The 25,000-nt window shown below is 47.8% G+C and overlaps 2 protein-coding genes across 2 annotated transcripts in view; one reads left to right on the plus strand and one right to left on the minus strand.

Annotated features, from left to right (window-relative positions):
* The window catches only part of cbl (Cbl proto-oncogene, E3 ubiquitin protein ligase), a 55,479-nt gene extending 32,586 nt beyond the window's left edge, over window positions 1-22,893 (minus strand). The window contains 2 exon segments of the mRNA XM_080855168.1: window positions 16,728-16,975; window positions 22,342-22,893. Coding sequence (XP_080711294.1) covers window positions 16,728-16,975; window positions 22,342-22,488 — 395 coding nt within the window. The 5' untranslated portion in view covers window positions 22,489-22,893.
* A 969-nt stretch (window positions 22,894-23,862) lies between these two features.
* drc12 (dynein regulatory complex subunit 12 homolog) overlaps window positions 23,863-25,000 on the plus strand; it is a gene marked incomplete at both ends in the record, with an annotated part of 4,907 nt that continues 3,769 nt past the window's right edge. Inside the window, 3 exons of the mRNA XM_080855090.1 lie at window positions 23,863-23,917; window positions 24,101-24,166; window positions 24,582-24,701. Of these exons, the coding sequence (XP_080711216.1) occupies window positions 23,863-23,917; window positions 24,101-24,166; window positions 24,582-24,701 (241 nt within the window). The remainder of the gene's footprint in view (window positions 23,918-24,100; window positions 24,167-24,581; window positions 24,702-25,000) is intronic.

Here is a 25,000-nt window from a genome sequence, read left to right on the forward strand (position 1 = left end):
AGCCTGTGTGTACACGCATGTTTTCCTGCCATCTCTGAGCAGGCCAAGAGAAACTGGTGATCCGTCACAAAAGGCCCTCTGTCTGTGTCTGTGAGTGCAAGTGCAAGTGCAAGTGTGTGTGTGTGTGTGTGTGTGTACGCGTGCAGGCACAGCTCCAGCATAAGAGCTGTGGCAGCAGAAATGCTTGGATCTTTTCCTACCCAACACACACTGTGTACGCCTTTACCTTAACACACAGACCACCCACTCCTCACACACACACACACACACACACACACACACACACACACACACACACACACACACACACACACACACACACACACACACACACACACACACACACACACACACACACACACACACACACACACACACACGAGGGCTACTTGGTGTGTGTTTGGTCCCTGAGTAAACAGCATCTCTGAACAGGTCTGCTGGGCTGTGGGTGTTTGTTTAGCCTGCGAGCTGATGCAGCGTGCAGACTATGAATGAGCCATCCCTCCCTCCATTCCTTCCTCCCTCCAAGTCTCTCTCTCTCTCTCTCTCTCTCTCCCTCCCTCCCTCCCTCCCTCCCTCCAAGTCTCTCTATCTCTCTCTCTCTCTCTCCCTCCCTCCAAGTCTCTCTCTCTCCCTCCTTCCCTCCCTTCCTCCCTCCCTCCAAGTCTCTCTCTCTCCCTCCCTCCCTCCCTTCCTCCCTCCAAGTCTCTCTCTCTCCCTCCCTCCCTCCAAGTCTCTCTCTCCCTCCCTCCAAGTCTCTGTCTCTCTCTCTCTCTCTCTATCTCCCTCCCTCCCTCCGTCTGTCTAAGTCTATTTCTCTCTCTCTCTCTCTCTTCAAAATCGCACTCTCACTCTCTCCAAGTCTCTCTCTCTCTCTGTGAATGATCCTGATGTGTGTGTGTCTGTGAATTATCCTGATGTGTGTGTGTCTGTGAATGATCCTGACATGTGTGTGTGTCTGTGAATGATCCTGATCTGTGTGTGTGTGTGTGTGTGAATGATCCTGATCTGTGTGTCTGTTTGAATGATCCTGATGTGTGTGTGTGTGTGTGTGTGTGTGTGTGTGTGTGTGTGTGTGTGTCTGTGAATGTTCCTGGTGTGTGTGTGTGTGTGTGAACGATCCTGATGTGTGTGTGTGTGTCTGTGAATGATCCTGATATGTGTATGTCTCTGTGAATGATCCTGATGTGTGTGTGTGTGTGTGTGTGTGTGTGTGTGTGTGTCTGTGAATGATCCTGATCTGTGTGTGTGTGTGTTTGTGTGTCTGTGAATGATCCTGACGTGTGTGTGTGTGTGTGTGTCTGTGAATGATTCTGACGTGTGTGTGTGTGTGTGTGTGTGTGTGTGTCTGTGAATGATCCTGATGTGTGTGTCTCTTTCCTCTCTATTAGTCTCATACAGGAGATGGGGGGTATGTGTGTGTGGGTGTGTAGTGTTGGTAAAAAGGAGAGTGGGGAGGGGGAGGTCATCCAGCTGCACCTCGACTCAATGGACTCACTCTTCAGCTGCTTGGACACACACACACACACACACACACACACACACACCAACACACACACAAACACACACGCACACACACACCCCTGCAAGTTCTCCTTTTCCTTCCAAGTGGGGAGAGAGGCACGTGAGTGGGCGTCTCCTTAGGCTCAGTCCCCACCGTGGAGGAAGAAAAACAAGTTGGTGTACAACTGCAGAGAGAAGGAGTGTGTGTTTGTGTGTGTGTGTGTGTGTGTGTGTGTGTGTGTGTGTGTGTGTGTGTGTACAACTGCAGAGAGAAGGAGTGTGTCTTTGTGTGTGTGTGTGTGTGTGTGTCTGTGTGTGTACAACTGCAGAGAGAAGGAGTGTGTGTCTGTGTGTCTGTGTGTGTGTGTGTGTGTGTGTGTGTGTGTACAACTGCAGAGAGAAGGAGTGTGTGTGTGTGTGTGTGTGTGTGTGTGTGTGTGTGTGTGTGTACAACTGCAGAGAGAAGGAGTGTGTGTCTGTGTGTTTGTGTGTGTGTGTGTGTGTGTGTGTGTGTGTGTGTGTGTGTGTGTGTGTGTGTGTGCGTACAACTGCAGAGAGAAGGAGTGTGTGTCTGTGTGTACAACTGCAGAGAGAAGGAGTGTGTGTCTGTGTGTGTGTGTACAACTGCAGAGAGAAGGAGTGTGTGTCTGTGTGTGTGTCTGTGTGTGTGTGTGTACACAACTGCAGTGAGAAGGAGTTGGCCGCTGTCTGCAGGGGTTTGGCTAACCCTACAGCATTGAAGGTGGGGTCTGTGTGTGTGTGTGTGTGTGTGTGTGTGTGTGTGTGTGTGTGTGTGGGGTGGGGTGGGGGGGGCTTCCTTTTTTGGGCGCAAGCGCACATACATGGACAATTTCTATTACCGCCCCCGATGGCTGGCTGGCTGGCCTCTCCTTGTTGTTGCCATGACAACAGGCAGAGCACTCCCTTGCCCCCCGCCCCCCTGCTGATGACCTTTGCCCAACAGCTGGCTCTTCCCTTCCTGTTTCCTGTTTGCACTGAAGAAAAAGCCAAGAGCAAGAGAGAGAGAGAGAAGAGAGGAGAGAGAGAGAGAGAGGGGGGGGGGGGGAGAGAGAGAGAGAGAGAGGGGGGGAAGGAGAGAGAGAGAGAGAGAGAGAGAGAGAGGGGGGGGAAGGAGAGAGAGAGAGAGAGAGAGAGCTAAAATAGTGACATTGATGAAGACCTTCAGAGAGGAGGACGAGTGAATCAGGATTCTCTGGTGATCTTTTGGCTCATGCCATATTAGAATCCATGTTTTACTCCTGCACCAGCGGAACTACTGTTCCACACACACCATCCCCAACAACACACCAACATCACACCACACTTTCCCCACCACACCATCACCATCCCCAACATCAATACCCCCACCATCACCAACATCAATACCCCCACCATCACCAACATCAATACCCCCACCATCACACCACCATCACACCACACTTTCCCCACCACACCAACACCATCGTCACCATCACCTTCTCCACCAAACCCCACCATCATCACCATCACCATCCACACCACCATCATCACCATCACCACACAATAACGACCCACACCATCACCACCACCACCACCACCACCACCCCACCCCCATCCACACCATCACCATACTATCGCCACACCATCCCCACCCACACCATCACCATCCAAACCAGCATCACAACACACCATCCCCACCACACCATCACCATCCCGATCAACACCATCCCCGTCTATGCCATGCTGCTCTACTGATATTTCCATGTCCACCGCGAACACATATTCAGCCACAGTGCCCACATCTCTTCAGCATCACACACTCCATCCACCCAACGTCTCTGACCAGAATCACCTCCCCAACACCACCACCACCACCACACCCTCTTGTTCCGCCGAACCACCAAACATGTCTGGCTCAGGGAGTCCCCGTAGGCTCTCACACCCTCCAGCCCTAAACATCTCCATTTCATCTCCCCTCCCACATTTCAGCTCCACCCCTCTCCCTCTCGTCCACATATCTCTCTTTCCCTTCCTCTGTTGCACCCCCCCCCCCCCCCACACACACACACACACTACTCTTTCCCCTGCTCTGTTGCTTCCTGTTCTTTCTGTGAAGTGTCCTCTCCCAAACCTCAGATCACGCTCACCCTACCCTAACCCCCCCCCCCCCCCACACACACACACACAACAGTGAATCACTGAATATCCTCTCTCTCAAGCCCCCCCCCTCCACCCCCTCTCTCTCTCTCAGGTTGTGGGAACCCCACAGCGGTGACTCAGCACCACCATGCCAATTACCGGCTCCACCCTCTTCCCCACCGGCTCCACCCTCCTCCCCCCTCTTCCCCACCGGCTCCACCCTCCTCCCCCCTCTTCCCCATGGGTTCCAGCCTCTAGCCGTGTGTGGGCTGACCCAGCATCTTCCAGCCTGCAGCACTTCCTGTGTCTAGACCCAGGACCCGAGGAGGCTCAGGCGGCCGGAGTCCTGCTTACATGTGGCAGACCATCAGTATGGATCTGTGCTCTGTTTAAGCGCTTAGGTCCGTTCACACTCAGTTTGAATGGGCACCGTGATTAAGCTCTATGATGCAGTCAGACAGTATGGATGTGAGCTGTGATTAAGCTCTATGGTGCAGTCAGACAGTATGGATGTGAGCCGTGATTAAGCTCTATGGTGCAGTCAGACAGTATGGATGTGAGCCGTGATTAAGCTCTATGGTGCAGTCAATCAGACAGTATGGATGTGAGCCGTGATTAAGCATGTGCGTCGGATGAAAATTCTGGGTAGGTCCTTTCCTCGCAGTCATCACTTTGTAAATTGAATTTGCCGGAACTGGCTTTACACCGGATCTCTGTCAGGAAACAGCAGTGACAGCAGATGCACGCACACACACACACACACGCACACACACACACAGTGCCTTCTCTGCAGACTCATGTTACACAGACCAGTCTTTGCCAGGCGTGCTGGAATGATGAGCGTTTAGTTTCTCTGGTGCCCTGCTGTCCTTCACGAGCCTGTGCAGAAGCCTGTGTGTGTGTGTGTGTGTGTGTGTGTGTGTGTGTGTGTGTATGTGCGTTTAGGTTCTCTGGTGCCCTGCTGTCTTTCATAAGCCTGTGCAGAAGCGGTCGGCTGGCATCTAGCGCTTTAGCACTCTGCACTCTGCACAGCTTTCCTATGGGGCCAAGCAGCCATTCAATCAACACCATTTTGGCCAGCTATGTGGATTCGGACCTCAAAAGCAAAACAGCTACCTTCCCTTCGAATTATCTCATTAGGGGACCCTTGCCATCATGCTGCTTTAAGTCTATCAGAGCTTTGGGGGAAAGTGGTATAAAATTAAGCAATATAGCACGAGTGGGAGTGGGGTAACAAAAAATAGTTCCATTGTCAACGTCTTGGTTTGGAATTTTAAGAATTTTAATCATCAACGCGAATATTTCATCGCGGAGTGATTTATTATTAGCTGTGAAACAGCTAAATTACGTGATAGAACCCAATTGTTTTATAATGAAACATATAAATCATTAGGGAACATGGTGTTGGTCAGCAGAGAGGGTCACAAGAGCGGCTGCTGTGGTGAACCTAGTCGTCACGGAAACGAAAGGGCAGTCCAGTGGCATGCTCTCAAATGGCCCAATGGAACCTGGGACCACTGCTTGAAGGGCAGCTAACCACTGCACACACACCCCCACACACACACAACCAATATACCTGAGCATAAGGGGGGCAAACTATTAATGAACTACTGACATGAATCTTTAGCAATAGTGGCCGAATACAGAACCAACAGTCACTTCATTTATATACAGTGCCACTTGAAAGTATGTGAACCCCTTGAGGACTTAAGCGTTTTCTGTTGTTTTACCATGATTTTTCATTTTTTTATCACCAATTTTCCATAGATGAAATGTCAGGTTTATGTTTATCATTTGCATGTACTTGTTTAGAGGAAATTGTTTGAGTAGCCGAAAAACTACATGAAACATGGAATTAGTCCATTTCAAAAGTAAGTGAACCCCCAGCTGAATTGATAAAGTCAAGCAGGTAACAGATTCAGTGAAACTTATTTGGGTGAATAATTAGTCAATTGAGCAAACCGATCATCTGAGACATCCTTAGGGAAAGGTTTGGGCCATACAGATTAAAAGAGAGAGGAAACCAACCAAACTACTGTAGTGCCAAGGTGTACCCACACAGATCAACAATGCCGAGAGGAAACGAGATATCCGAGAACATCAGGAAGAAGGTACTGACAGCCCATCAGTCTTGGGAAAGCTATAAGACCATCTCCAAAAGATTCCAGCTCCATCCATCCATCCAAGACAAATAATTTTGAAATGGAGGGTATTCAACATGACCGCATCTCTGCCTAGAAGTGGACGCCCATCAAGACCATCACCAAGAAGCACCAGAAGAAGAATAAATCAGGTAAAAGTCAACCCACACATCACCTCTAAAGAGTTTCGGACCTCTCTGGCAGCATCTGGGGTAAATGTACATGGGTCTACAATCAGACGAAAATTGTTGGTTTTGATTGTGACAAAATAATTCTATCTCGGACTCATCTGTTTAAAGAAGGGACTTCCAGAAGGCCTTTGGTTTATCCAAGTGCTCTCGGGCAAAGTTGAAACGGGCAGTTTTGTTCTTTCTTGAGAGCAGAGGCTTCCTTCTAGCAACCCGATCATGAATGTCATGTCTATTCAATTTTCGTCTGATTGTAGACCCATGTACATTTACCCCAGATGCTGCAAGAGAGGTCTGAAACTCTTTAGAGGTGATGTGTGGGTTGACTTTTACCTGATTTATTCTTCTTCTGGTGCTTCTTGGTGATGGTCTTGATGGGCGTCCACTTCTAGGCAGAGATGCGGTCATGTTGAATGCCCTCCATTTCTAAATTATTTGTCTTGGATGGATGGATGGAGCTGGAATCTTTTGGAGATGGTCTTATAGCTTTCCCAAGACTGATGGGCTGTCAGAACCTTCTTTCTGATGTTCTCGGATATCTCGTTTCCTTTCGGCATTGTTGATCTGTGTGGGTACACCTTGGCACTACAGTAGTTTGGTTGGTTTCCTCCCTCTTTTAATCTGTGTTGCCCAAACCTTTCCCTAAGGATGTCTCAGATGATCGGTTTGCTCAATTGACTAATTAAGCACCCAAATAAGTTTCACTGAATCTGTTACCTGCTTGACTTTACAAATTCAGCTGGGGGTTCACTTACTTTTGAAATGGACTAATTCCATGTTTCATGTAGTCTTTTGGCTACTCAAACAATTCCCTCTAAAAAAAGTACATGCAAATGATAAACATAAACCTGACATTCCTTCTATGGAAAATTGGTGATGAAAAAAATGAAAAATCATGGTAAAACAACAGAAAACTCCTAAGTGGTCAAGGGGTTCACATACTTTAAAGTGGCACTGTATATAAAAAAAAAAAAGTGGCAAGTGGAAACAAATGTGAGTGTCAGCTTGTTGTGCATGTTTAAAAAGGGGAAGTGAGACAGGGGTGTGCAGAGGGACTCACTAGACCTCACACTCATGAGACAGCCCTGTGGTGTAAGGGGTGTGTAGACCTCACACTCGTGATACAGCCCTGTGGTGTGAGGGGTGTGCAGAGGGACTCACTAGACCTCACACTCGTGATACAGCCCTGTGGTGTGAGGGGTGTAGACCTCACACTCGTGATACAGCCCTGTGGTGCGAGGGGTGTAGACCTCACACTCGTGAGACAGCCCTGTGGTGTAAGGGGTGTAGACCTCACACTCGTGATACAGCCCTGTGGTGTAAGGGGTGTGCAGAGGGACTCACTAGACCTCACACTCGTGATACAGCCCTGTGGTGTAAGGGGTGTAGACCTCACACTCGTGATACAGCCCTGTGGTGTGAGGGGTGTAGACCTCACACTCGTGATACAGCCCTGTGGTGTAAGGGGGGTGTGTAGACCTCACACTCATGAGACAGCCCTGTGGTGTGAGGGGTGTAGACCTCACACTCGTGATACAGCCCTGTGGTGCGAGGGGTGTGTAGAGGGACTCACTAGACCTCACACTCGTGATACAGCCCTGTGGTGTGAGGGGTGTAGACCTCACACTCGTGATACAGCCCTGTGGTGCGAGGGGTGTGTAGAGGGACTCACTAGACCTCACACTCGTGAGACAGCCCTGTGGTGTGAGGGGTGTAGACCTCACACTCGTGATACAGCCCTGTGGTGTAAGGGGGGTGTGTAGACCTCACACTCGTGAGACAGCCCTGTGGTGTGAGGGGGGTGTGTAGACCTCACACTCGTGATACAGCCCTGTGGTGCGAGGGGTGTGTAGACCTCACACTCGTGATACAGCCCTGTGGTGTGAAGGGGGTGTGTAGACCTCACACTCGTGATACAGCCCTGTGGTGTGAGGGGTGTGCAGAGGGACTCACTAGACCTCACACTCGTGAGACAGCCCTGCGGTGTGAGGGGTGTAGACCTCACACTCGTGATACAGCCCTGTGGTGTAAGGGGGGTGTGTAGACCTCACACTCATGAGACAGCCCTGTGGTGTGAGGGGTGTAGACCTCACACTCGTGATACAGCCCTGTGGTGCGAGGGGTGTGTAGAGGGACTCACTAGACCTCACACTCGTGAGACAGCCCTGTGGTGTGAGGGGTGTAGACCTCACACTCGTGATACAGCCCTGTGGTGCGAGGGGTGTGTAGAGGGACTCACTAGACCTCACACTCGTGAGACAGCCCTGTGGTGTGAGGGGTGTAGACCTCACACTCGTGATACAGCCCTGTGGTGTAAGGGGGGTGTGTAGACCTCACACTCGTGAGACAGCCCTGTGGTGTGAGGGGGGTGTGTAGACCTCACACTCGTGATACAGCCCTGTGGTGCGAGGGGTGTGTAGACCTCACACTCGTGATACAGCCCTGTGGTGTGAAGGGGGTGTGTAGACCTCACACTCGTGATACAGCCCTGTGGTGTAAGGGGTGTGTAGAGGGACTCGTGAGACAGCCCTGTGGTGTGAGGGGTATGCAGATGGAGTTCAAGAGTCAAAAGAGTCAAATGACCAACATTGCATTTATAAATGTTATTGAATTGAATTCTATCTTTCTAAGCCGAGGACCGAATGGACCCTGCTGGCCCACATGACACAGAACCAACCAGACCACAGCCTTAAGCGCAGCATCTACCAAGGAAAACTTATTTTTTTTTCAAATTCAGTAATTGAGCAATGCCTTGGTACAGTGATCTTTTGGCTGATGTGGTGTCGCTGGTTAAATGCTAGCTGGGTCCACAGTCCACAAAGGCGTAACAGCATGATTTTCATTCGTGTCCACTCCTTTGACTGACACTTGTGATGGCCAATCAGTGTGGAACTGCCGGATTCCAACGACAACATCTGTTGCCAGCTTCCTGATGCAGTCTATGCAATTCTTGAGGACCAGCCCTAGGTGAGCTGCATTGTGGGATAGCAGCGGCTTGCAGGTGAGCAATGGCAGCGGGCTGAAGGCTAGCGGTGTGTGTTTGTGTGTGTGTGTGTGTGGGTGGAAGGGCCTCTGAGACACCGCAACCAGGCAAGAGTCTGAGCATCTAGCCCCAACACTGGAATAATTACTCAGGATTTCGAGTTCACCTCACCAAACCAAGCCAAGGGTTTGTGTGTGTGTGTGTGTGTGTGTGTGTGTGTGTGTGTGTGTGTGTGTTGGAGCATTCTGTTAGCGTGCTGTAGATAAATCGGTGGTTGCGCTGGTTGAGAGCACCATGGTAACGGGCTGTGATGCACTGGACGGTGAAATTCAAGCCGAAATGGAAACCTCTGCAATGGTCAGTGCATTTCCATTCACAGTGCGTGCTTACACAAACAAACACACACAGACAGACACAGACACACACACACACACACACAGACAAACCCAGCCAACATCACTATCAATCTAAAGATGATTATCCCACTGGACTGAACATATATTAAATGATATTTAAATATATCTTTTCCACACCATTTTCAGTATCTTTAGATTCTTGGTTTACCTCAGTTGAAATGGTAATGTTGGCCTCCTCAATTACATGTATTGACCGGCCTGTGTGACACATGGGGTTTTGTAGTCATCCACATACACTGATAATGGTATGGATACGATATGTATTCACATAAAATATTAACACACACACACACACACACACACACACACACACACACACACACACACACCATTTTCAGTATGGACGACTACCAAAGCGAATATGTCACACAGGCAGGGACTGCACGGCCGCACATCTGTAATAAGCCACGTCTGCGTCACGAGGGCCTAATCCTGTGCATCAGGCTCGCTGACATCCACCTTATCGCTCGCCGCATTTCCCTACCGCCACACACACACACACACACACACACACACACACACACACACACACACACACACACACACACACACACACACACACACACACACACACACACACACACACACACACAATGAGACACAGTCATGCACACAAACACACGTGCATACAGGGAGACTAAAGCTCACACACACGCACACACAGACCTTTCCCAATGCAGATAAGACAGACAGATAGGCAAAGCCAGCCGCTGTGCTGCCTGCAGGGATATGCAGCTGGGCTGGTACACACACACACACACACACACACACACACACACACACACACACACACACACACACACAGCAGCTGGGCTGGGCTGTACGCTGGGCACTAATGGGGAATGTGATGTCATCTTAGGCAGCCACATTTAGCACCTGGCACAATGGGCTCTGTGCAGAGAGCTCTGTGGAAGAGGAAGAGCAGGGACGGAGAATGCAGCCGGCAGGCCGATGGAGAGTGTGTGTGTGTGTGTGTGTGTGTGTGTCTGTGTGTGTGTGTGTGTCTGTGTGTGTGTGTGTGTCTGTGTGTGTGTGTCTGTGTGTGTGTGTGTGTCTGTGTGTGTGTGTCTGTGTGTGTGTGTGTGTCTGTGTGTGTGTGTCTGTGTGTGTGTGTCTGTGTGTGTGTGTCTGTGTGTGTGTGTCTGTGTGTGTGTGTCTGTGTGTGTGTGTCTGTGTGTGTGTGTGTGTGTGTGTGTGTGTGTGTGTGTGTGTGTGTGTCTGTGTGTGTGTGTGTGTGTGTGTGTGTGTGTGTGTGTGTGTGTGTGTGTGTGTGTGTGTGTGTGTGTGTGTGTGTGTGTGTGTGTGTGTGTGTGTGCTGCTTGTGTGAAGGCCGATGGAGCGGAGCGGGGTGGGTGGGGGCACTAGCATGACTTGGCTAAAAGCGTCTGCGGAGCGCACGCACCAGGCAGCAACCGGACACCGCCTCCCCGCACAGAAGCCGTGCAGAAAAGGGAAGTGATCAACCTCTCACTTCCATGCAGACATTTAGAACATCCCCGACGTCCGTGTGGCAAGAGCAGTGTGCAGCAGACAAGGCCAGCGAGGGGCTGGTCCATTTCAGTAGAGCAGTGAGCAGCAGACAAGGCCAGCGAGGTGCTGGTCCATTTCAGTAGAGCAGTGAGCAGCAGACAAGGCCAGCGAGGGGCTGGTCCATTTCAGTAGAGCAGTGAGCAGCAGACAAGGCCAGCGAGGGGCTGGTCCATTTCAGTAGAGCAGTGAGCAGCAGACAAGGCCAGCAAGGGGCTGGTCCATTTCAGTAGAGCAGCGCACAGCGTGCTATACCACGCCGACCAACATCAGATCAGTCACTCATGACTCGCTGGAGAGAAGGGAGAGGAGAGAGGGGAGGAGGAGAGGAGAGAGAGGAGAGGAGAAGAGGAGAGGAGAGAGGGGAGACCGGAGAGAGAGGAAAGAGGAGAGGAGAGGAGGAGAGGAGAGGAGGGGAGAGGAGAGAGGAGGGGAGAGGAGGAGAGAGAGGAGAGGAGAGAGAGGAGAGGAGAGAAAAAGAGAGGACAGGAGAGAGAGGAGAGGACAGGACAGGAGAGGAGAGGAGAAGAGAGGACAGGAGAGAGGAGGGGAGAGGAGAGGAGGAGAGAGAGGAGAGAGGAGAGGAAAAGAGAGGACAGGAGAGGAGAGGAGAAGAGAGGACAAGAGAGAGGAGGGGAGAGGAGAGGAGGAGAGAGAGGAGAGGAGAGGAGAAAGGAAGAGTCCACTAGACACCCAACATGCACTGAAACTCCACTAGAGAGTTCACCAAATGAAGCTGAGCTCAACCGGCCAGGCCGAGTAGCAATCTGTTGAATATCCAGTTTTAAAATAGATAAATAGTAAACAGATCAATAAGTCCAGCCCAGGTGACCAAAAGAAGCATTGACAACTCTACAAGCAACCATATGGAGCGTTCCATTTAAACTAAGAAGTCTAAATCAAGTTCCCAGTTGGGAATTTCAACTGGAACGGCCCCTGGAGTTAGGACGAACCTCATCAATCCCAACCTCAGAATCCAAGAATCCAAGATGGCTGCTCTGTGCATCAACAAAAGTGAAAGCTTTAGATGTACAGCACTTCTGCCTCCTCCTACTTGTGCCTCATTAAAGCAGTCACACACACTGTCTATCTTCCATCAGTGGAAATGTTTGATGTTTGTACGCGCAAAATGTAGCGTAATGTGTCGTGTCATCATCAACTGGAATAGCTGACAATGTCAATAATGGTGTGTGTGTGTGTGTGTGTGTGTGTGTGCAATAATGGTTGCGTTTCCAACTTGTTTTACTGGAAACGCAGTGAACTCTGGCGTGGCGTCAACCCCAGCTCCAACTACCAGGGTAAAAGGAACAGCAGCATTAAACAACCACATCCATGTTGAGCTCATAGGCCAGGCTTGCTTCTCTTGAACACAGCAACAGCCATCAGGTCATGCCCCTAACCCAACCCAACCCAACCCAACCCAACCCAACCCAACCCAACCCAACCCAACCTAACCTAACCTAACCTAACCTAACCTAACCTAACCTAACCTAACCTAACCTAACCTAACCTAACCTAACCTAACCCACAGCGTTCACGCGGAGGGCCATGGTGTTCTAGTTTTACGACAGACAGCTTTAGGTGTAAAGGCGAGCTGTTTCTTTTCATCCTCCTTCCGGTCCTCAGGGGCTTTGCAGTTCTAGAAGTGCTGCACAATAAATCTAAGTGCAATCGCAACGCCAGCTGTGCGATTACATGACCGCAAAAGGGTGCAATTTAATTACATAAAAACTCTGTGTGTGTGTGTGTGTGTGTGTGTGTGTGTGTGAGAGAGAGTGTGTGTGTGTGTGTGACCAATCAGTCTCTGTTTAGGCTGTGAAGTGTGCAGTGAATGGCCACGTGACTATAGTGTGCAGACCAGCGGGCTTACTCAGATTTAAATCATCATCAAAGAAAGTCAGGGTTGAGAAAGGGTATAGGATTGCCTAAATTGCTGTTAAACGGTACTACGACGTGATTAAGAACTCACCTTAACTGGAGTTTTTGCACATTTGCACCGTTGATGAAGTTAGGTTCTACTCCCTAGGTTAAATGTACGAATGTAATGCTATGGTAACCTCATTCTAACACTCATTTCAGCTGAAACCCCTGAAGTCAGGGTTAAATAGAATATTTTTACATCAAGTGGTAGGATATGTATTCATAGTCGTCATGTAATGCTGAGTATAGCTTAGGCGTGTAACCGACTCTTATAATAGCCTATTCATGTCTTCACAGCGAGCAGAAAAAAGAAAAGAGAAAAAAAGCAGAACTGAAACCTGGGGGAGGGCCACCTCTTGCTACAGTTCCACAGGCAAAAGGGTGAAGTCAGTTCTCACCCTTCATGTACAGGGTAATATCATATCATGGGTTTGGATTACCCAGTTTAAAAAACATGTGGTTCACATGCCTCTTATGCACAGTTGAAGGGGATACTATAGAGCTGCTGAAGCAAGTAGACTCATGATACCATTTGTTTGTTATATCGCATCGGACACAATATTTGCAATATGACTTTCACCACATCGTGCTCCCCCAATTTCAATCTTTATTACTTTAGTCTGAATACCGTACGGGAACAACCTCCCAGATATGGACCATCTCTGGACACAATCGAAATATGTCTTTTGTCAGAGAATCACGTTCCACTTCAATTAGGCCTAAGCTCGAGACTAAGTTTAATTCCCCGTCACGGAAACGACCTGTGAGGTTCTGCATTGGGGGGCATCTTTGGCCGACGTTAAACCAAACAGAAAGCTTAACTGCGAGTGGTCGAGTCTCACAGATCCTCATTTAGCTGTCAAACGAACTCTGACTGGAAATAGTGGTCGAGTCTCGCACTAATACTCATTTAGCTGTCAAAAGAAACTCTGACTGAAGAGAGTGGTCGAGTCTCACACTAATACTCATTTAGCTGTCAGAACAACTCTGAGTGGTTTGGGCCTGTGAGAATCAGGAACAGGAAGCTTGTGCGTTAGCAGGAAGTGAGGCGCGTAACTGCGTTGACAAACTCTCGATGCCGGGATGCTTACGATGGTAACCCGCACCTCCCGCCCACTCATGACCAAGTACCAAGTCTCATGAAGCAACACACACACACACACACACACACACACACACAGGCATGACCAAGTACCAAGTCTCATGAAGCAACTGTTTCCGCAAACTCCACAACGCAGTGTTGTTCGACTGACATGACGAAAAATTCACACATACACACATACACACGGCGACAAACACACACACACACACACACACACACACACACACACACACGCACACCCACACACACAAACACCACGGGCAGACACAGGCACTAGCCAGTATAACCAAATGTGATTTATATAGCCTCGGAAATTTGAATATTTCTATTTAAATGTGTCATGGGCAAAGTGTCCACCACTTCCTCATTCGGCTGGCTATTTGCATCGAGAGCTAGTGAGAGACAGACACACACACGACAGGCACCGCATCCTGAGAGCCCAGCGGGTGCAGACATGATGTGTGTGTGTGTGTGTGTGTGTGTGTGTGTGTGTGTGTGTGTACTGCATATCTAATCTCCACGCGCTGAGCAGGAGTGGGCAGCAGTGCTCAGTGCTTTAACACGGGTCAGCCACATTACATTTGCATCCTTATGGGCACAGGTAGCTACCTATCGTTCCCTGGGTGTCCGCGTGAACCACACCTGAACTTTACCTGAACTGTAACTGCCACAAAATGCTAGACAAAAACGGTCACATGGACCGCCACCCGACTTGTTCATATGACAAAATCACGGGTTGACGGTGCTGTTTCCATAGAAAGGGAACACTTCTGCTTTCATCTACCACGCACAACCTCAAAGAACAAATGATGTTTCTATACAGTAGATTACGAAAACCCAAAGAAGCCTCCATCTGTAACAACAATAGTTATCCTAGTTTCCTAGTTTCATGGACTTTCAAGGACCACTGGATTATTTATGATTTTTTTTTATACCACCTCAGATATAAAAAAAAAATCCTAAATAATCAAGTGGTCCTTTTATACGATACCATGAGCATAGAGGGGAACTTTTAATACTGTTATTGTAATACCTCACTTAGCTACGTATTCATTGTGTAAGTTACTTTTGGATAAAATCACCTTCTAAACACAAGAACTTCTACTACAGATGTCTGAGCAACAGAGTGAGACGGCGCCCGCCACAGGAGGTTGCCATGACGTTCCTCTCCTGTACCGTAACTAGGGCAGACTGGCGCTCGAGCAGACAGGTGCGCAGCCACAAGAGTCACATGGGCACCAACCGCTGGCTGCTCACACGCTCTTTCCCCTCCGTGCCAGCTTCATGCCAGCTCAGTGCACAGCGCTTCGCTGCACCGTCCTTCCTGAGATCAGAAACAGCACGGGCACACACACACGGGTGACACGCTGAACAGGTGCTTTAAAGTGCAGGCAGGCTGAGCCACAATGCCAACAGGTAAGACCCCTACACAGGTGCTGCCAGTTGGAAACAGGCAGGCAAAACAAACAGCACGGTGCAGCTGTCAAACGCACCCCGGATTCGCTTAACAGTCACACTAGCAGCTAAGCAGCAGTCCACAGCCACTCTCAAAAGAGATAATATTAGGGTTGAACGTTTTGGGAAAATAATCGAATTGCGATTTTTTTCCCCCCCCAAAATATTGCGATTGCGATTCGATATGCGATTTAAAAAAAATGTTATCCTCTTTTTTTCTCCAACAAAACGTACTGAATGATTTAAATATTAAATACATTTAGTGGGAAATATTCTTTCCCACATTTTACATTTGTATTTAACTGCTCATTACATAAACAAATCGGTGAAAATCGCGTCTCATCATATCGCGATTAAACCGCAAATGCAATTAATCGTTCAGCCCTAGATAATATCAGTATTTAGCAATTGCACTACTATCCAAAACTATTTCCCAGCTAGGCTAGTGCCAAAAGCCTTTTAGCCACTGAGGCAGTATCAGCAGCTATTCAGCAGCTATTCAGCAGCTATTCAGCAGCTATTCAGCAGCTATTCAGCAGCTATTCAGCAGCTATTCAGCAGCTATTCAGCAGCTATTCAGCAGCTATTCAGCAGCTATTCAGCAGCTATTCAGCAGCTATTCAGCAGCTATTCAGCAGCTATTCAGCAGCTATTCAGCAGCTATTCAGCAGCTATTCAGCAGCTATTCAGCAGCTATTCAGCAGCTATTCAGCAGCTATTCAGCAGCTACGCGTGTGTCCACAGCTATTCAGAAATTAAGTTGGGGTCCACAGCTAATCAGCAAGCAAGTTGGGATCCACAGCTATCTATTCAGCTTGTGTCTGTGGCTTTTGAGCAGATAAGGAATTGAGGAACTGTGCTAGTGTCCATAGCTCTTTGGCAACTTCTCTGAGCTGAGGTTCTGCTCCGGGTTTCTTCCTGTTAAAAGGGACTTGCCCCGTCACCCAGTCTTGCCCCAGTCACCCCTTATTGCCCCAGTCACCCAGTCTTGCCCCCGTCACCTTAGCCCTTGCCCCCGTCACCCAGTCTTGCCCCCGTCACCTTAGCCCTTGCCCCCGTCACCCAGTCTTGCCCCCGTCACCCAGTCTTGCCCCCGTCACCTTGGGCATTGTGCCTTAAGCGTTTGCCAAACCTGCCTTTTCTGTGCCACCAGTTGGGCATTGTGCCTAATGCGTTTGCCAAACCTGCCTTTTCTGTGCCACCAGTTGGGCATTGTGCCTTAAGCGTTTGCCAAACCTGCCTTTTCTGTGCCACCAGTTGGGTATTGTGCCTAATGCGTTTGCCAAACCTGCCTTTTCTGTGCCACCAGTTGGGCATTGTGCCTAATGCGTTTGCCAAAGGTCAGGGGTCAAATGTCAAAGGTATTGGGCTCACCTGGGCTGCGAGTTCTCCTCGTACATGCGCTCTTTCCCCTCCTTGAAGAGGCTAATGGTCTGTTTGGTCTTCTTGGTCAGGTTCTCCATGAAGACACGGAAGTACTCGTTGTCTCCCAGCGTCTCCATCTTGCCCTCGTAGCGAGACAGGATCGTGCGGAGGTGCTGGTAGGTGTCCGGCAGCAGGTCCAGGATGTAGGGGGGGCTGTTCTTCAGCGCCAGCTTGGGGTTCTGACACAGACGTACCACCTGAAAAAAGAGGCGCGCACACACACACACACACACACACACACACACACACACACACACACACACACACACACACACACACACACACAGCCAACATATTGAGCATTATTTCAGTATTGCACAATGGACATTATGCGTTCATTTGAAAAGTCAGCCTGAAGGAAATAAAGAATGGAGGAGATTTAACCAAAACAGGGTGGGTTCTGACCCGATAATGCCTTTACTATTCCTGTGCTGACTCCAAAAAGCACTTACTGTGCACACTCTGGCTCCGATATGAAGACATAGCAGCTCTCATTGTGACACATTTTGGCTTCACTTCTATGCAACTGAAGAGCATTATAGCATGCTCTCCAGGGTTTTGCATGTATATGCATTATACCATGCTCTCCATGTTTCTTAGATAGATAGATAGATAGATAGATGGACACTTTATTAATCCCGAGGGGAAATTTAGGTCACCCAGGGGCTTATACACTTATGCAATTGTGCAACACACAGACATACATAAATCACATACACACAGTCTTTAGTGGCGATTCATTTCTATGCAACTGAAGAGTGTTATACTATAATGTGCATTTTTTTTTAGTCTGCCATGGCGATTCCGGTCGTGGTAAATGTTCTGTGTCAAATGTTATAGCCTCGACTGTGACAGGGCATTGGCTTGATGTGACCTGTGACCATCTTCGGTCAGTGCTGACAACTTGGAAACTACATGACTGATTTTTTCAGAGCCTGCAACCTGACGAAACCATCCACCCATATGACTAATGTTCACTCTTGGCGGGTCGTAAAGTGAATTGAAAGTGACTCTATTGCAGAGGTGGTGTAGACACACACACACTCTGCATTTGAACCATCCAGGGTAGTGACACACACACACACAGCACCCAAAATGAGGGAGAGTGATGCATGCTGGGACAGTAATGGCGGCTGGTTGAGAGTGTGAGAAAACAGTGTAGAGATCTGTGGTTCTGTGTGTGTCTCGTTTTATTTTAAGCTGCCCAAACGCAGCGGAAATGAGTCGTGAGCAGAATAGCCTTGGCCTGAAATACGCAGGTTACCTGGCACCACAGTAAACAACTCCGCAAGTGTGCAAGCATGAAGATCGCTTTCAAACACACATTTTATTCACTCAATATTCAAATAAGCCTTCAATTTCTGATTAAAATGTTATGTTTGGTTGTAAAGGTTATTTCACAAAAAATGTCAAATGTTGACAGTAAGCACATCAGTTAAAAAATGAATTCAAGAAAAACAATAAACTTAAGCAATAAGCCTAATTATTATAATTAGCCTATCGTCATTTCCCTATGCAGCAGTTTGTCAGTTGTCTATCAACCATATAAGGGTGAGAAATAATTTGCCTATCAGTAATTTTCCCTTCATGCATGCAGTTAGTGGTTAAATCATCCATATATGGCGGAGTATTAAGTATGCAATGATTTCATCTTTAGCCTGACTTGAGGAAGTCCGTTCATATTTCCCTGCCCTTAAGAGTGCTGCAGTGGCTATTGTTTAGGATGCGACAAACCAGCACTGTTGACTGCAGCTGCTGTGTGTGTGTGTGTGTGCGCACACTTCTCTCATTTCTGAGGCTAGTCCAGCAAATTTCTCTCTTCAATGGCGGTATGTGTGTGTGTGTGTGTATACATGTGTGTCTGTGTGTGTGTGTGTGTGTGTGTGTGTGCACGTCTCTCATTTCTGAGGATAGTCCAGCAAATTTCTCTCTTCAATGGCCGTATGTGTGTGTGTGTGTACATGTTTGTCTGTGTGTGTGTGTGTGTGTGTGTGTGTGTGTGTGTGTGTGTGTGTGTGCTTGTGAGTGAGTGTCTTCAGTTTAAAGGAAAGTAAAGATGGGACGAGGTCCATGACATACAAGCACCAGTCTCCTCCCTACATGGCCTGTCCTGTGTGTGTTTGCATTTGACCTAGTGAAGAGGGGGTGTCATAATAAAAGTCATATATATATATTTGTATGCACAGCCAACACCCTTCCACTCTTCCCAAAACAGCTCTCGCATGCAGCCTGCCAAACTCATGATAAGAGGCCGGTGCAGAGGCGCTCTGGGAGTTATCAGTGTGCCTGCACACATGAGTGTGCCCGCGCACACACATTCACACACACACACATGAGTGTGTGCGCGCACAGTCACACATACATGAGTGTGTGTGCGCGCAGTCACACATACATCCCTGCCCTTTAGAAAAAAAGTGTCACACTAACGAACAGTCACACTAACACACTGCTCCTACCGCACAGAAACGCACAAACAAACCAACGCGCGTGTTAAGTGTACAGGAATACACTCAGTCATGTCATTAGCCTACACGTAGACGTGCCCACACGCAGACGTGCACACACACAGATACACACACACAGACCTTTTCTGTTTAAGATTGCCATGACTACAGACACAGCTGTTCTGTTTAAGATGGCCTGTGACTACAGACACAGCTGTTCTGTTTAAGATGGCCTGTGACTACAGACACAGCTGTCCTGTTTAAGATGGCCTGTGAGTACAGACACAGCTGTCCTGTTTAAGATTGCCTGTGACTACAGACACAGCTGTCCTGTTTAAGATGGCCTGTGACTACAGACACAGCTGTCCTGTTTAAGATTGCCATGACTACAGACACAGCTGTCCTGTTTAAGATTGCCTGTGACTACAGACACAGCTGTTCTGTTTAAGATGGCCTGTGAGTACAGACACAGCTGTCCTGTTTAAGATGGCCTGTGACTACAGACAGGAGTTGTTCTGCTTAAACCAGTCGGTACTGAGGTCGGTTCTGATTATCTGCTGGACCAGGGCTCCAGAGGCGGGTCTGTGGTGGAGTCTGGTGCTTGCCAGAAGGAGACCTGTGGACTGCCTCGGGCCAGCAGGGTTCAGACTCCTGCTGTGGTTCTTCATTCATCCAGCCTGTAATTTAACCCTGCTATTTAAAAGGTGGACTAAAAATGAGTGACATCTTAACTCTTTGCGCTGTCAAGATGCCACTGTTTACTCTAGCTCCGAGAGAGAGAGAGAGGAGAGAAAGAGAAAGAGAGCGAGAGAAAGAGAAAGAAAGAGAGAAAGAGAAAACGAGAAAGAGAGAGAGAGAGAGAGAGAGAGAGATTGGGGTGGGAGAGGAGAGGAAGCATAGCTGGAGATTTTGACATTTTAGGTATTTTCGGAATCTCGAGGGGAAACCTCTTCAGACTAGCTCACCAGAATTCCAAGACGCTGGGGGATACAGACTTGATGAAATAACGCAAGTCAAAAATGTGAGGCTACAAAAAGGTCATGGTTGAGAAAAAAAAAAGATCAATCTACCATACTGTATGTAATATAAGTAACGTTTACTTATTTATCTATCTGTGTCTGTTTACAAGTATTTGTAACCCCCCCCCCCCTCCCCCCTCTCCTTTCTTTCCTACTGTGAGGCGCATTGTGTTACCTTTGTGTACGAAATGCGCCGTACAAATAAAGTTTGATTTGATTTGATACTGGGCTGTTTATTCTTATAAAAGCAGCAATATTCAGACACTTTCTAATACACTCACAAAACTCCAAGTGCAGTTAACATGCGCGTGTCTCTATGAGTTGATAATTAGGCCCCGCTCTATGAAGCATATGCAACATCTGTATTCCATGAGTGCTTTAATCTCTGTGCAGCAGCCAGGGCAGGCTCTCACACACACACACACACACACACACACACACACACACACACACACACTGCAGCAGCCAGAGCCTGACTCTCTGGGGATGCAGAGGGACATCGGGGTCGGCTCAATCCTCTCCTCTCCTCTGGCTGCTCTCAGAACGCTGCAGAAGGCTTCAGATGCGATGAGCAGAACCCCCCTCTCTTGTGCAAACTCTTGCAGACACACACACACACACACACACACACACACACACACACACACACACACACACACACACACACACACACACAGCCTTTCCCCCATGACTATGTGCTAACTAACACATCTAAGCGGTTGTGCGAGAAAAAAACAGAAGCAGAACAAGCTTAGCAGTTACTTCTGCGTGTGCGTGTGTGTGTGTGTGTGTGTGTGTGTGCGCAAGAGTTTGCAGTTACTTCTGCTTTAATTTGACTACGCATTTCCTGAGACCCTACTCCCTGACGCTGGGGGAAGCTCTGTAACAGAGGTTTGCTCAAGAACGGACAAAGCATTATCTTAAAATGTAAAAGTGGTACGTGAGGTTGAAAGTAAGCAGTATCAGTGAAAAAGCATTGGTCCTTAACGACTCAGACATAGCTGTCTTCACTGCGTTGCAAGTTGTGTAGTGTGAATCGCACAGGAAGTGAGTTCGACCACTTTTTTCTCCTGAATACTGCTTTGGGCTGAGGTTGACTTCATGTCAAACGGCCAGAACTAATCACAGGCCTGTATTCCTCTGACACTACTTTAATGTCCAACCACAGGTTTCCCTGGTATATTAGTGGTGTATGATCACTTACACACTGACGTGGTAAGACCTTAATAAACAGGCACACGAATGGCCCTCTAACAAGCCACCTGTGATAACTTTCTTCCCGTGTCACATTAGTCCCACAAGTATTAAGTTGTCAAATACACATACAATAATTAATGATAAGGTGCACCATTTGATGGCAAGTCTAACTTTAACTGAATTGTAAACACAGAACGGAAACAGTAACTACACAATGTTGATCACTGGAGATGTATGCGTTTGCTTTTGGCATCGTTTGTTAACGTTACAGTGTGGTACAAATCCTTTTGTACATTAATGTTAATCTGACATTTCTTGAAGAGTGATTTTCTGATTATGAGTAGTCATAGTTTCCCATTTAACATTCTCTTGTTGTGGGTTTAGCATTTTAATCTTCAAATCACGAGTGGGAGGCCTTGACCATTTAAATTCAATGTGCCTTTTTTCTTCAAGGCAGCTAATGTCAGTTAGCTTGCTAGCGAGCTGGCTAATAAACCTGGCTAGTTTGCTAGCTACGGTCAAACAAAAGCCTCAGAACTACCAAGTGAATGAATATCGGCGCTAATAAGTTTCTGAATGATAAAGAGGGGCCACTGTCATTACCGTAGATATATCCCCGATGCTACATAATCATTACTTTTCCTATAAGCTAACGGACTGAGCGTTGCCAGCTTGTCAGTTAACGTTACCTTACGAGCTAGCAATCCAGCTAATTTTCTCCATCCTGACATAATGCATTCACTCAAGTGCTCAAAGAACAAGGCCATACGGCTAGGCTAGCTAGCAGGAATGTGAAAACGATGCTACTTAGCAAGCAAGCAAGCTAACTAGGTAACAGGACCAATTAAGTTGGCCTTCAGGTTACGTTTACTTCTAAGTAGCTTATTGCTTCACGTAGTCTACCTTGTCCATTAGTTTCCAGCATTTTTCAACCGTTTTCTTGTCCACGGCCCCTGGTTGGTGATGGGAGTGGTGGAGGTGATGGTGGGGCTGGAAAGCGTCCTTCATCATACCGATAAGTCCCCCTCCTTTCTTCAGATTTCCTGCCATATTACGGCTCCACAATAGTCGGCCAGAGCGACTGCTGGGGCAGAGGGCCTCCCTCCTCCCGCAGTCAGAGCAACAGTTCCGCTCAACACCCCCCGCCCGGTGAGGACAGCGCCCGAATCAATGTCGAGCGAGGGTCCGTCGGGGGGAGAAAGGAGGTCTATAGAGGCTAGGCTCCCATTAAATCCCTGGGTTAGCCTATAACGTTATTTAGTGACACTGACGCCGCTTGTGGAATGCAAGCAACCCACTCGAAGAAAATAAACCACAAGACACCCTCGGCGACCCGATGTTTTCAACGATTTCTAGATTTCCTGAGGGAAGTCGGTTTTCCAGCAAAAGCGGACGTCTTCACCCGACAGCCCTGTATTGGCTAATTATTTTCCTGCAGCTCTGGCTCCTCGTCTCGTCGTGTTCTTCGGACGGGAAGTTGTATGTAAGCCTGCGCGGCTGCAGAGCTATTGCAGGCGACCCAACAGCAAAGTGAAGTAAGAATAGCCACTGACGCTGGTAAACCAAATCTACTGTTTTCTCGCTGGACAAACAGAGCACATTTGTTAACACAAGCAGAGGGGAAATAAGTAAATAAATAAATTAGGGGAAATAAACACCGCCTTCTATCTCCCCCTCCCGTGAACACGGCCCGTGCTCTTCCTGTTCGTCCCCTTCCGTTGCTAAACCCGCCTAGCCCTGTCTACGGTCAGAAACACCCACTCACAGCGCCCTCCTCCAACCACGCCCTCGCGGCCCCTTCGGATGTGAGACCAGGGACTAAATGACAAGGACTGGTCCTAAGGTGGGCGTACTAAATTGGCTTACAATGAAAACCTTAATGCCAGACCTACTGCCATAAGAACCAAGCGCAACAATAAGATTTAATATGCCTGGAAATGCAAATGGAAATGCAATATGTAGGCCTACTAATAGGCATACATGACAAAGACTAGGGTTACCTACATAAGCCTGCTTTTTTAACCACCTAGATCATTTAACATTTAAATTTAAATAGATCTTAATGTATGTCTTTCTTGACCGTTCACTGCATTTTAAGCCTTCCATCAAAGACGTCTATGCCATTTTTGCCGATTCTTTCACCGCAGCAGAGACGTTCCATGTTTTATTATAGGGGAGTGGTAGGCTACTTTACACCACCCTATCCCATTCATTCAGAGCGTCTCTTGTCTCCATAACAACGTTCAGTGCTAGGCAATGATGCAAACCTTTAGCAAGACAACAGTGACATGGAGCTCTCCCATTGTAGTGTACAGCTTTCAGTGTCAGGCGAGAAAGCTTGCTCGAGGCGCGATTGGTTGCCTTCATAGTGGCGTAACCGAGTTGACTACTTCCTCTGTGCTGGACCTTCAGTAGTTTACCAGTATGCCACCAAAAAAGAAGTCGAAAGAGAAGAAGAAAAAGAAACAGAACGATGAAGGTGTATTAACATTTTATTCATTTGTTTTACTATATATGATAGGCTACTTGAAAATGACTTTACAAGCAGTAGGCTACACAAAGAACTAAATAATGAAAACAATTTATGCTTGGTCTTGTAGGTCTAGTTTTTTTTTCTCTTATAAGAACACTGTCTAAGTTAAACTATAATGCATCTCTTTAGGTAATGAACACGAGGAGAAATACAGGCGGAGCCTTCTGGATGTGGCCATTCTTAAGGAACATCTTGGTAAGACATCCTCACTGCATGCCATTGTTCCTCTATTAGCTGTTCCTTAGTGTTCTGAGGCCACAGTTTTACTCCGTGTAATTACATTGTTCTATCTTGTGATACTGAACTATTAACATCTTCCTCTGTGGAGTATTCATCAGTAATATTCAGAATAAGTAGTACTAATTCATAATTAACGCTTCCCCAGCGGTTATTAATTCATTAATCTTATCTTATTTTATTTGTATTTGTTGTCAATGTTATGTTTGATAAATATGTAAATGCTTTTTTTGAGGTTGTATAGCCTTTTTCATTATTGGGTGCATTTACATTTTAATGTTCGTGAATGTACACCGTCCCTCTTTATCAAATAAACAAATAGATTGAATTGATTGATTGGTTGATGTATTGATTGATATTTGTTATTGTGCAGCCCTGAGGACAGACGTGGCTCTACATGCTAAGTCCTCCAGGGAAGAACTGAGGAAACAGCTGGGGGAGCTGGAGAGTGATCTCTCCCAGGAGAGAAGCAACAAGAGGGACATCACAGCAGGTAACACACACACACACACACAGACAGGCACAAACACACACACACACACCCACACACACACACACGTGCACGCATGCAGGCCTGCACACACACAGCACTCTCAAGCAAATGCACACACACACACACACACACACAGACACACACACACACACACACACACACATACACACACTTGAGGCACTGTTGTAGCACATGAACACACAAACACACACACACACACACACACACACACACACACACACACACACATACACACACTTGCAGCACTCTCAAGCACATGCACACACAAACACACACAC

The sequence above is a fragment of the Sprattus sprattus genome (genome assembly GCF_963457725.1).
Source record: "Sprattus sprattus genome assembly, chromosome: 17".
NCBI lineage: Eukaryota > Metazoa > Chordata > Actinopteri > Clupeiformes > Clupeidae > Sprattus > Sprattus sprattus.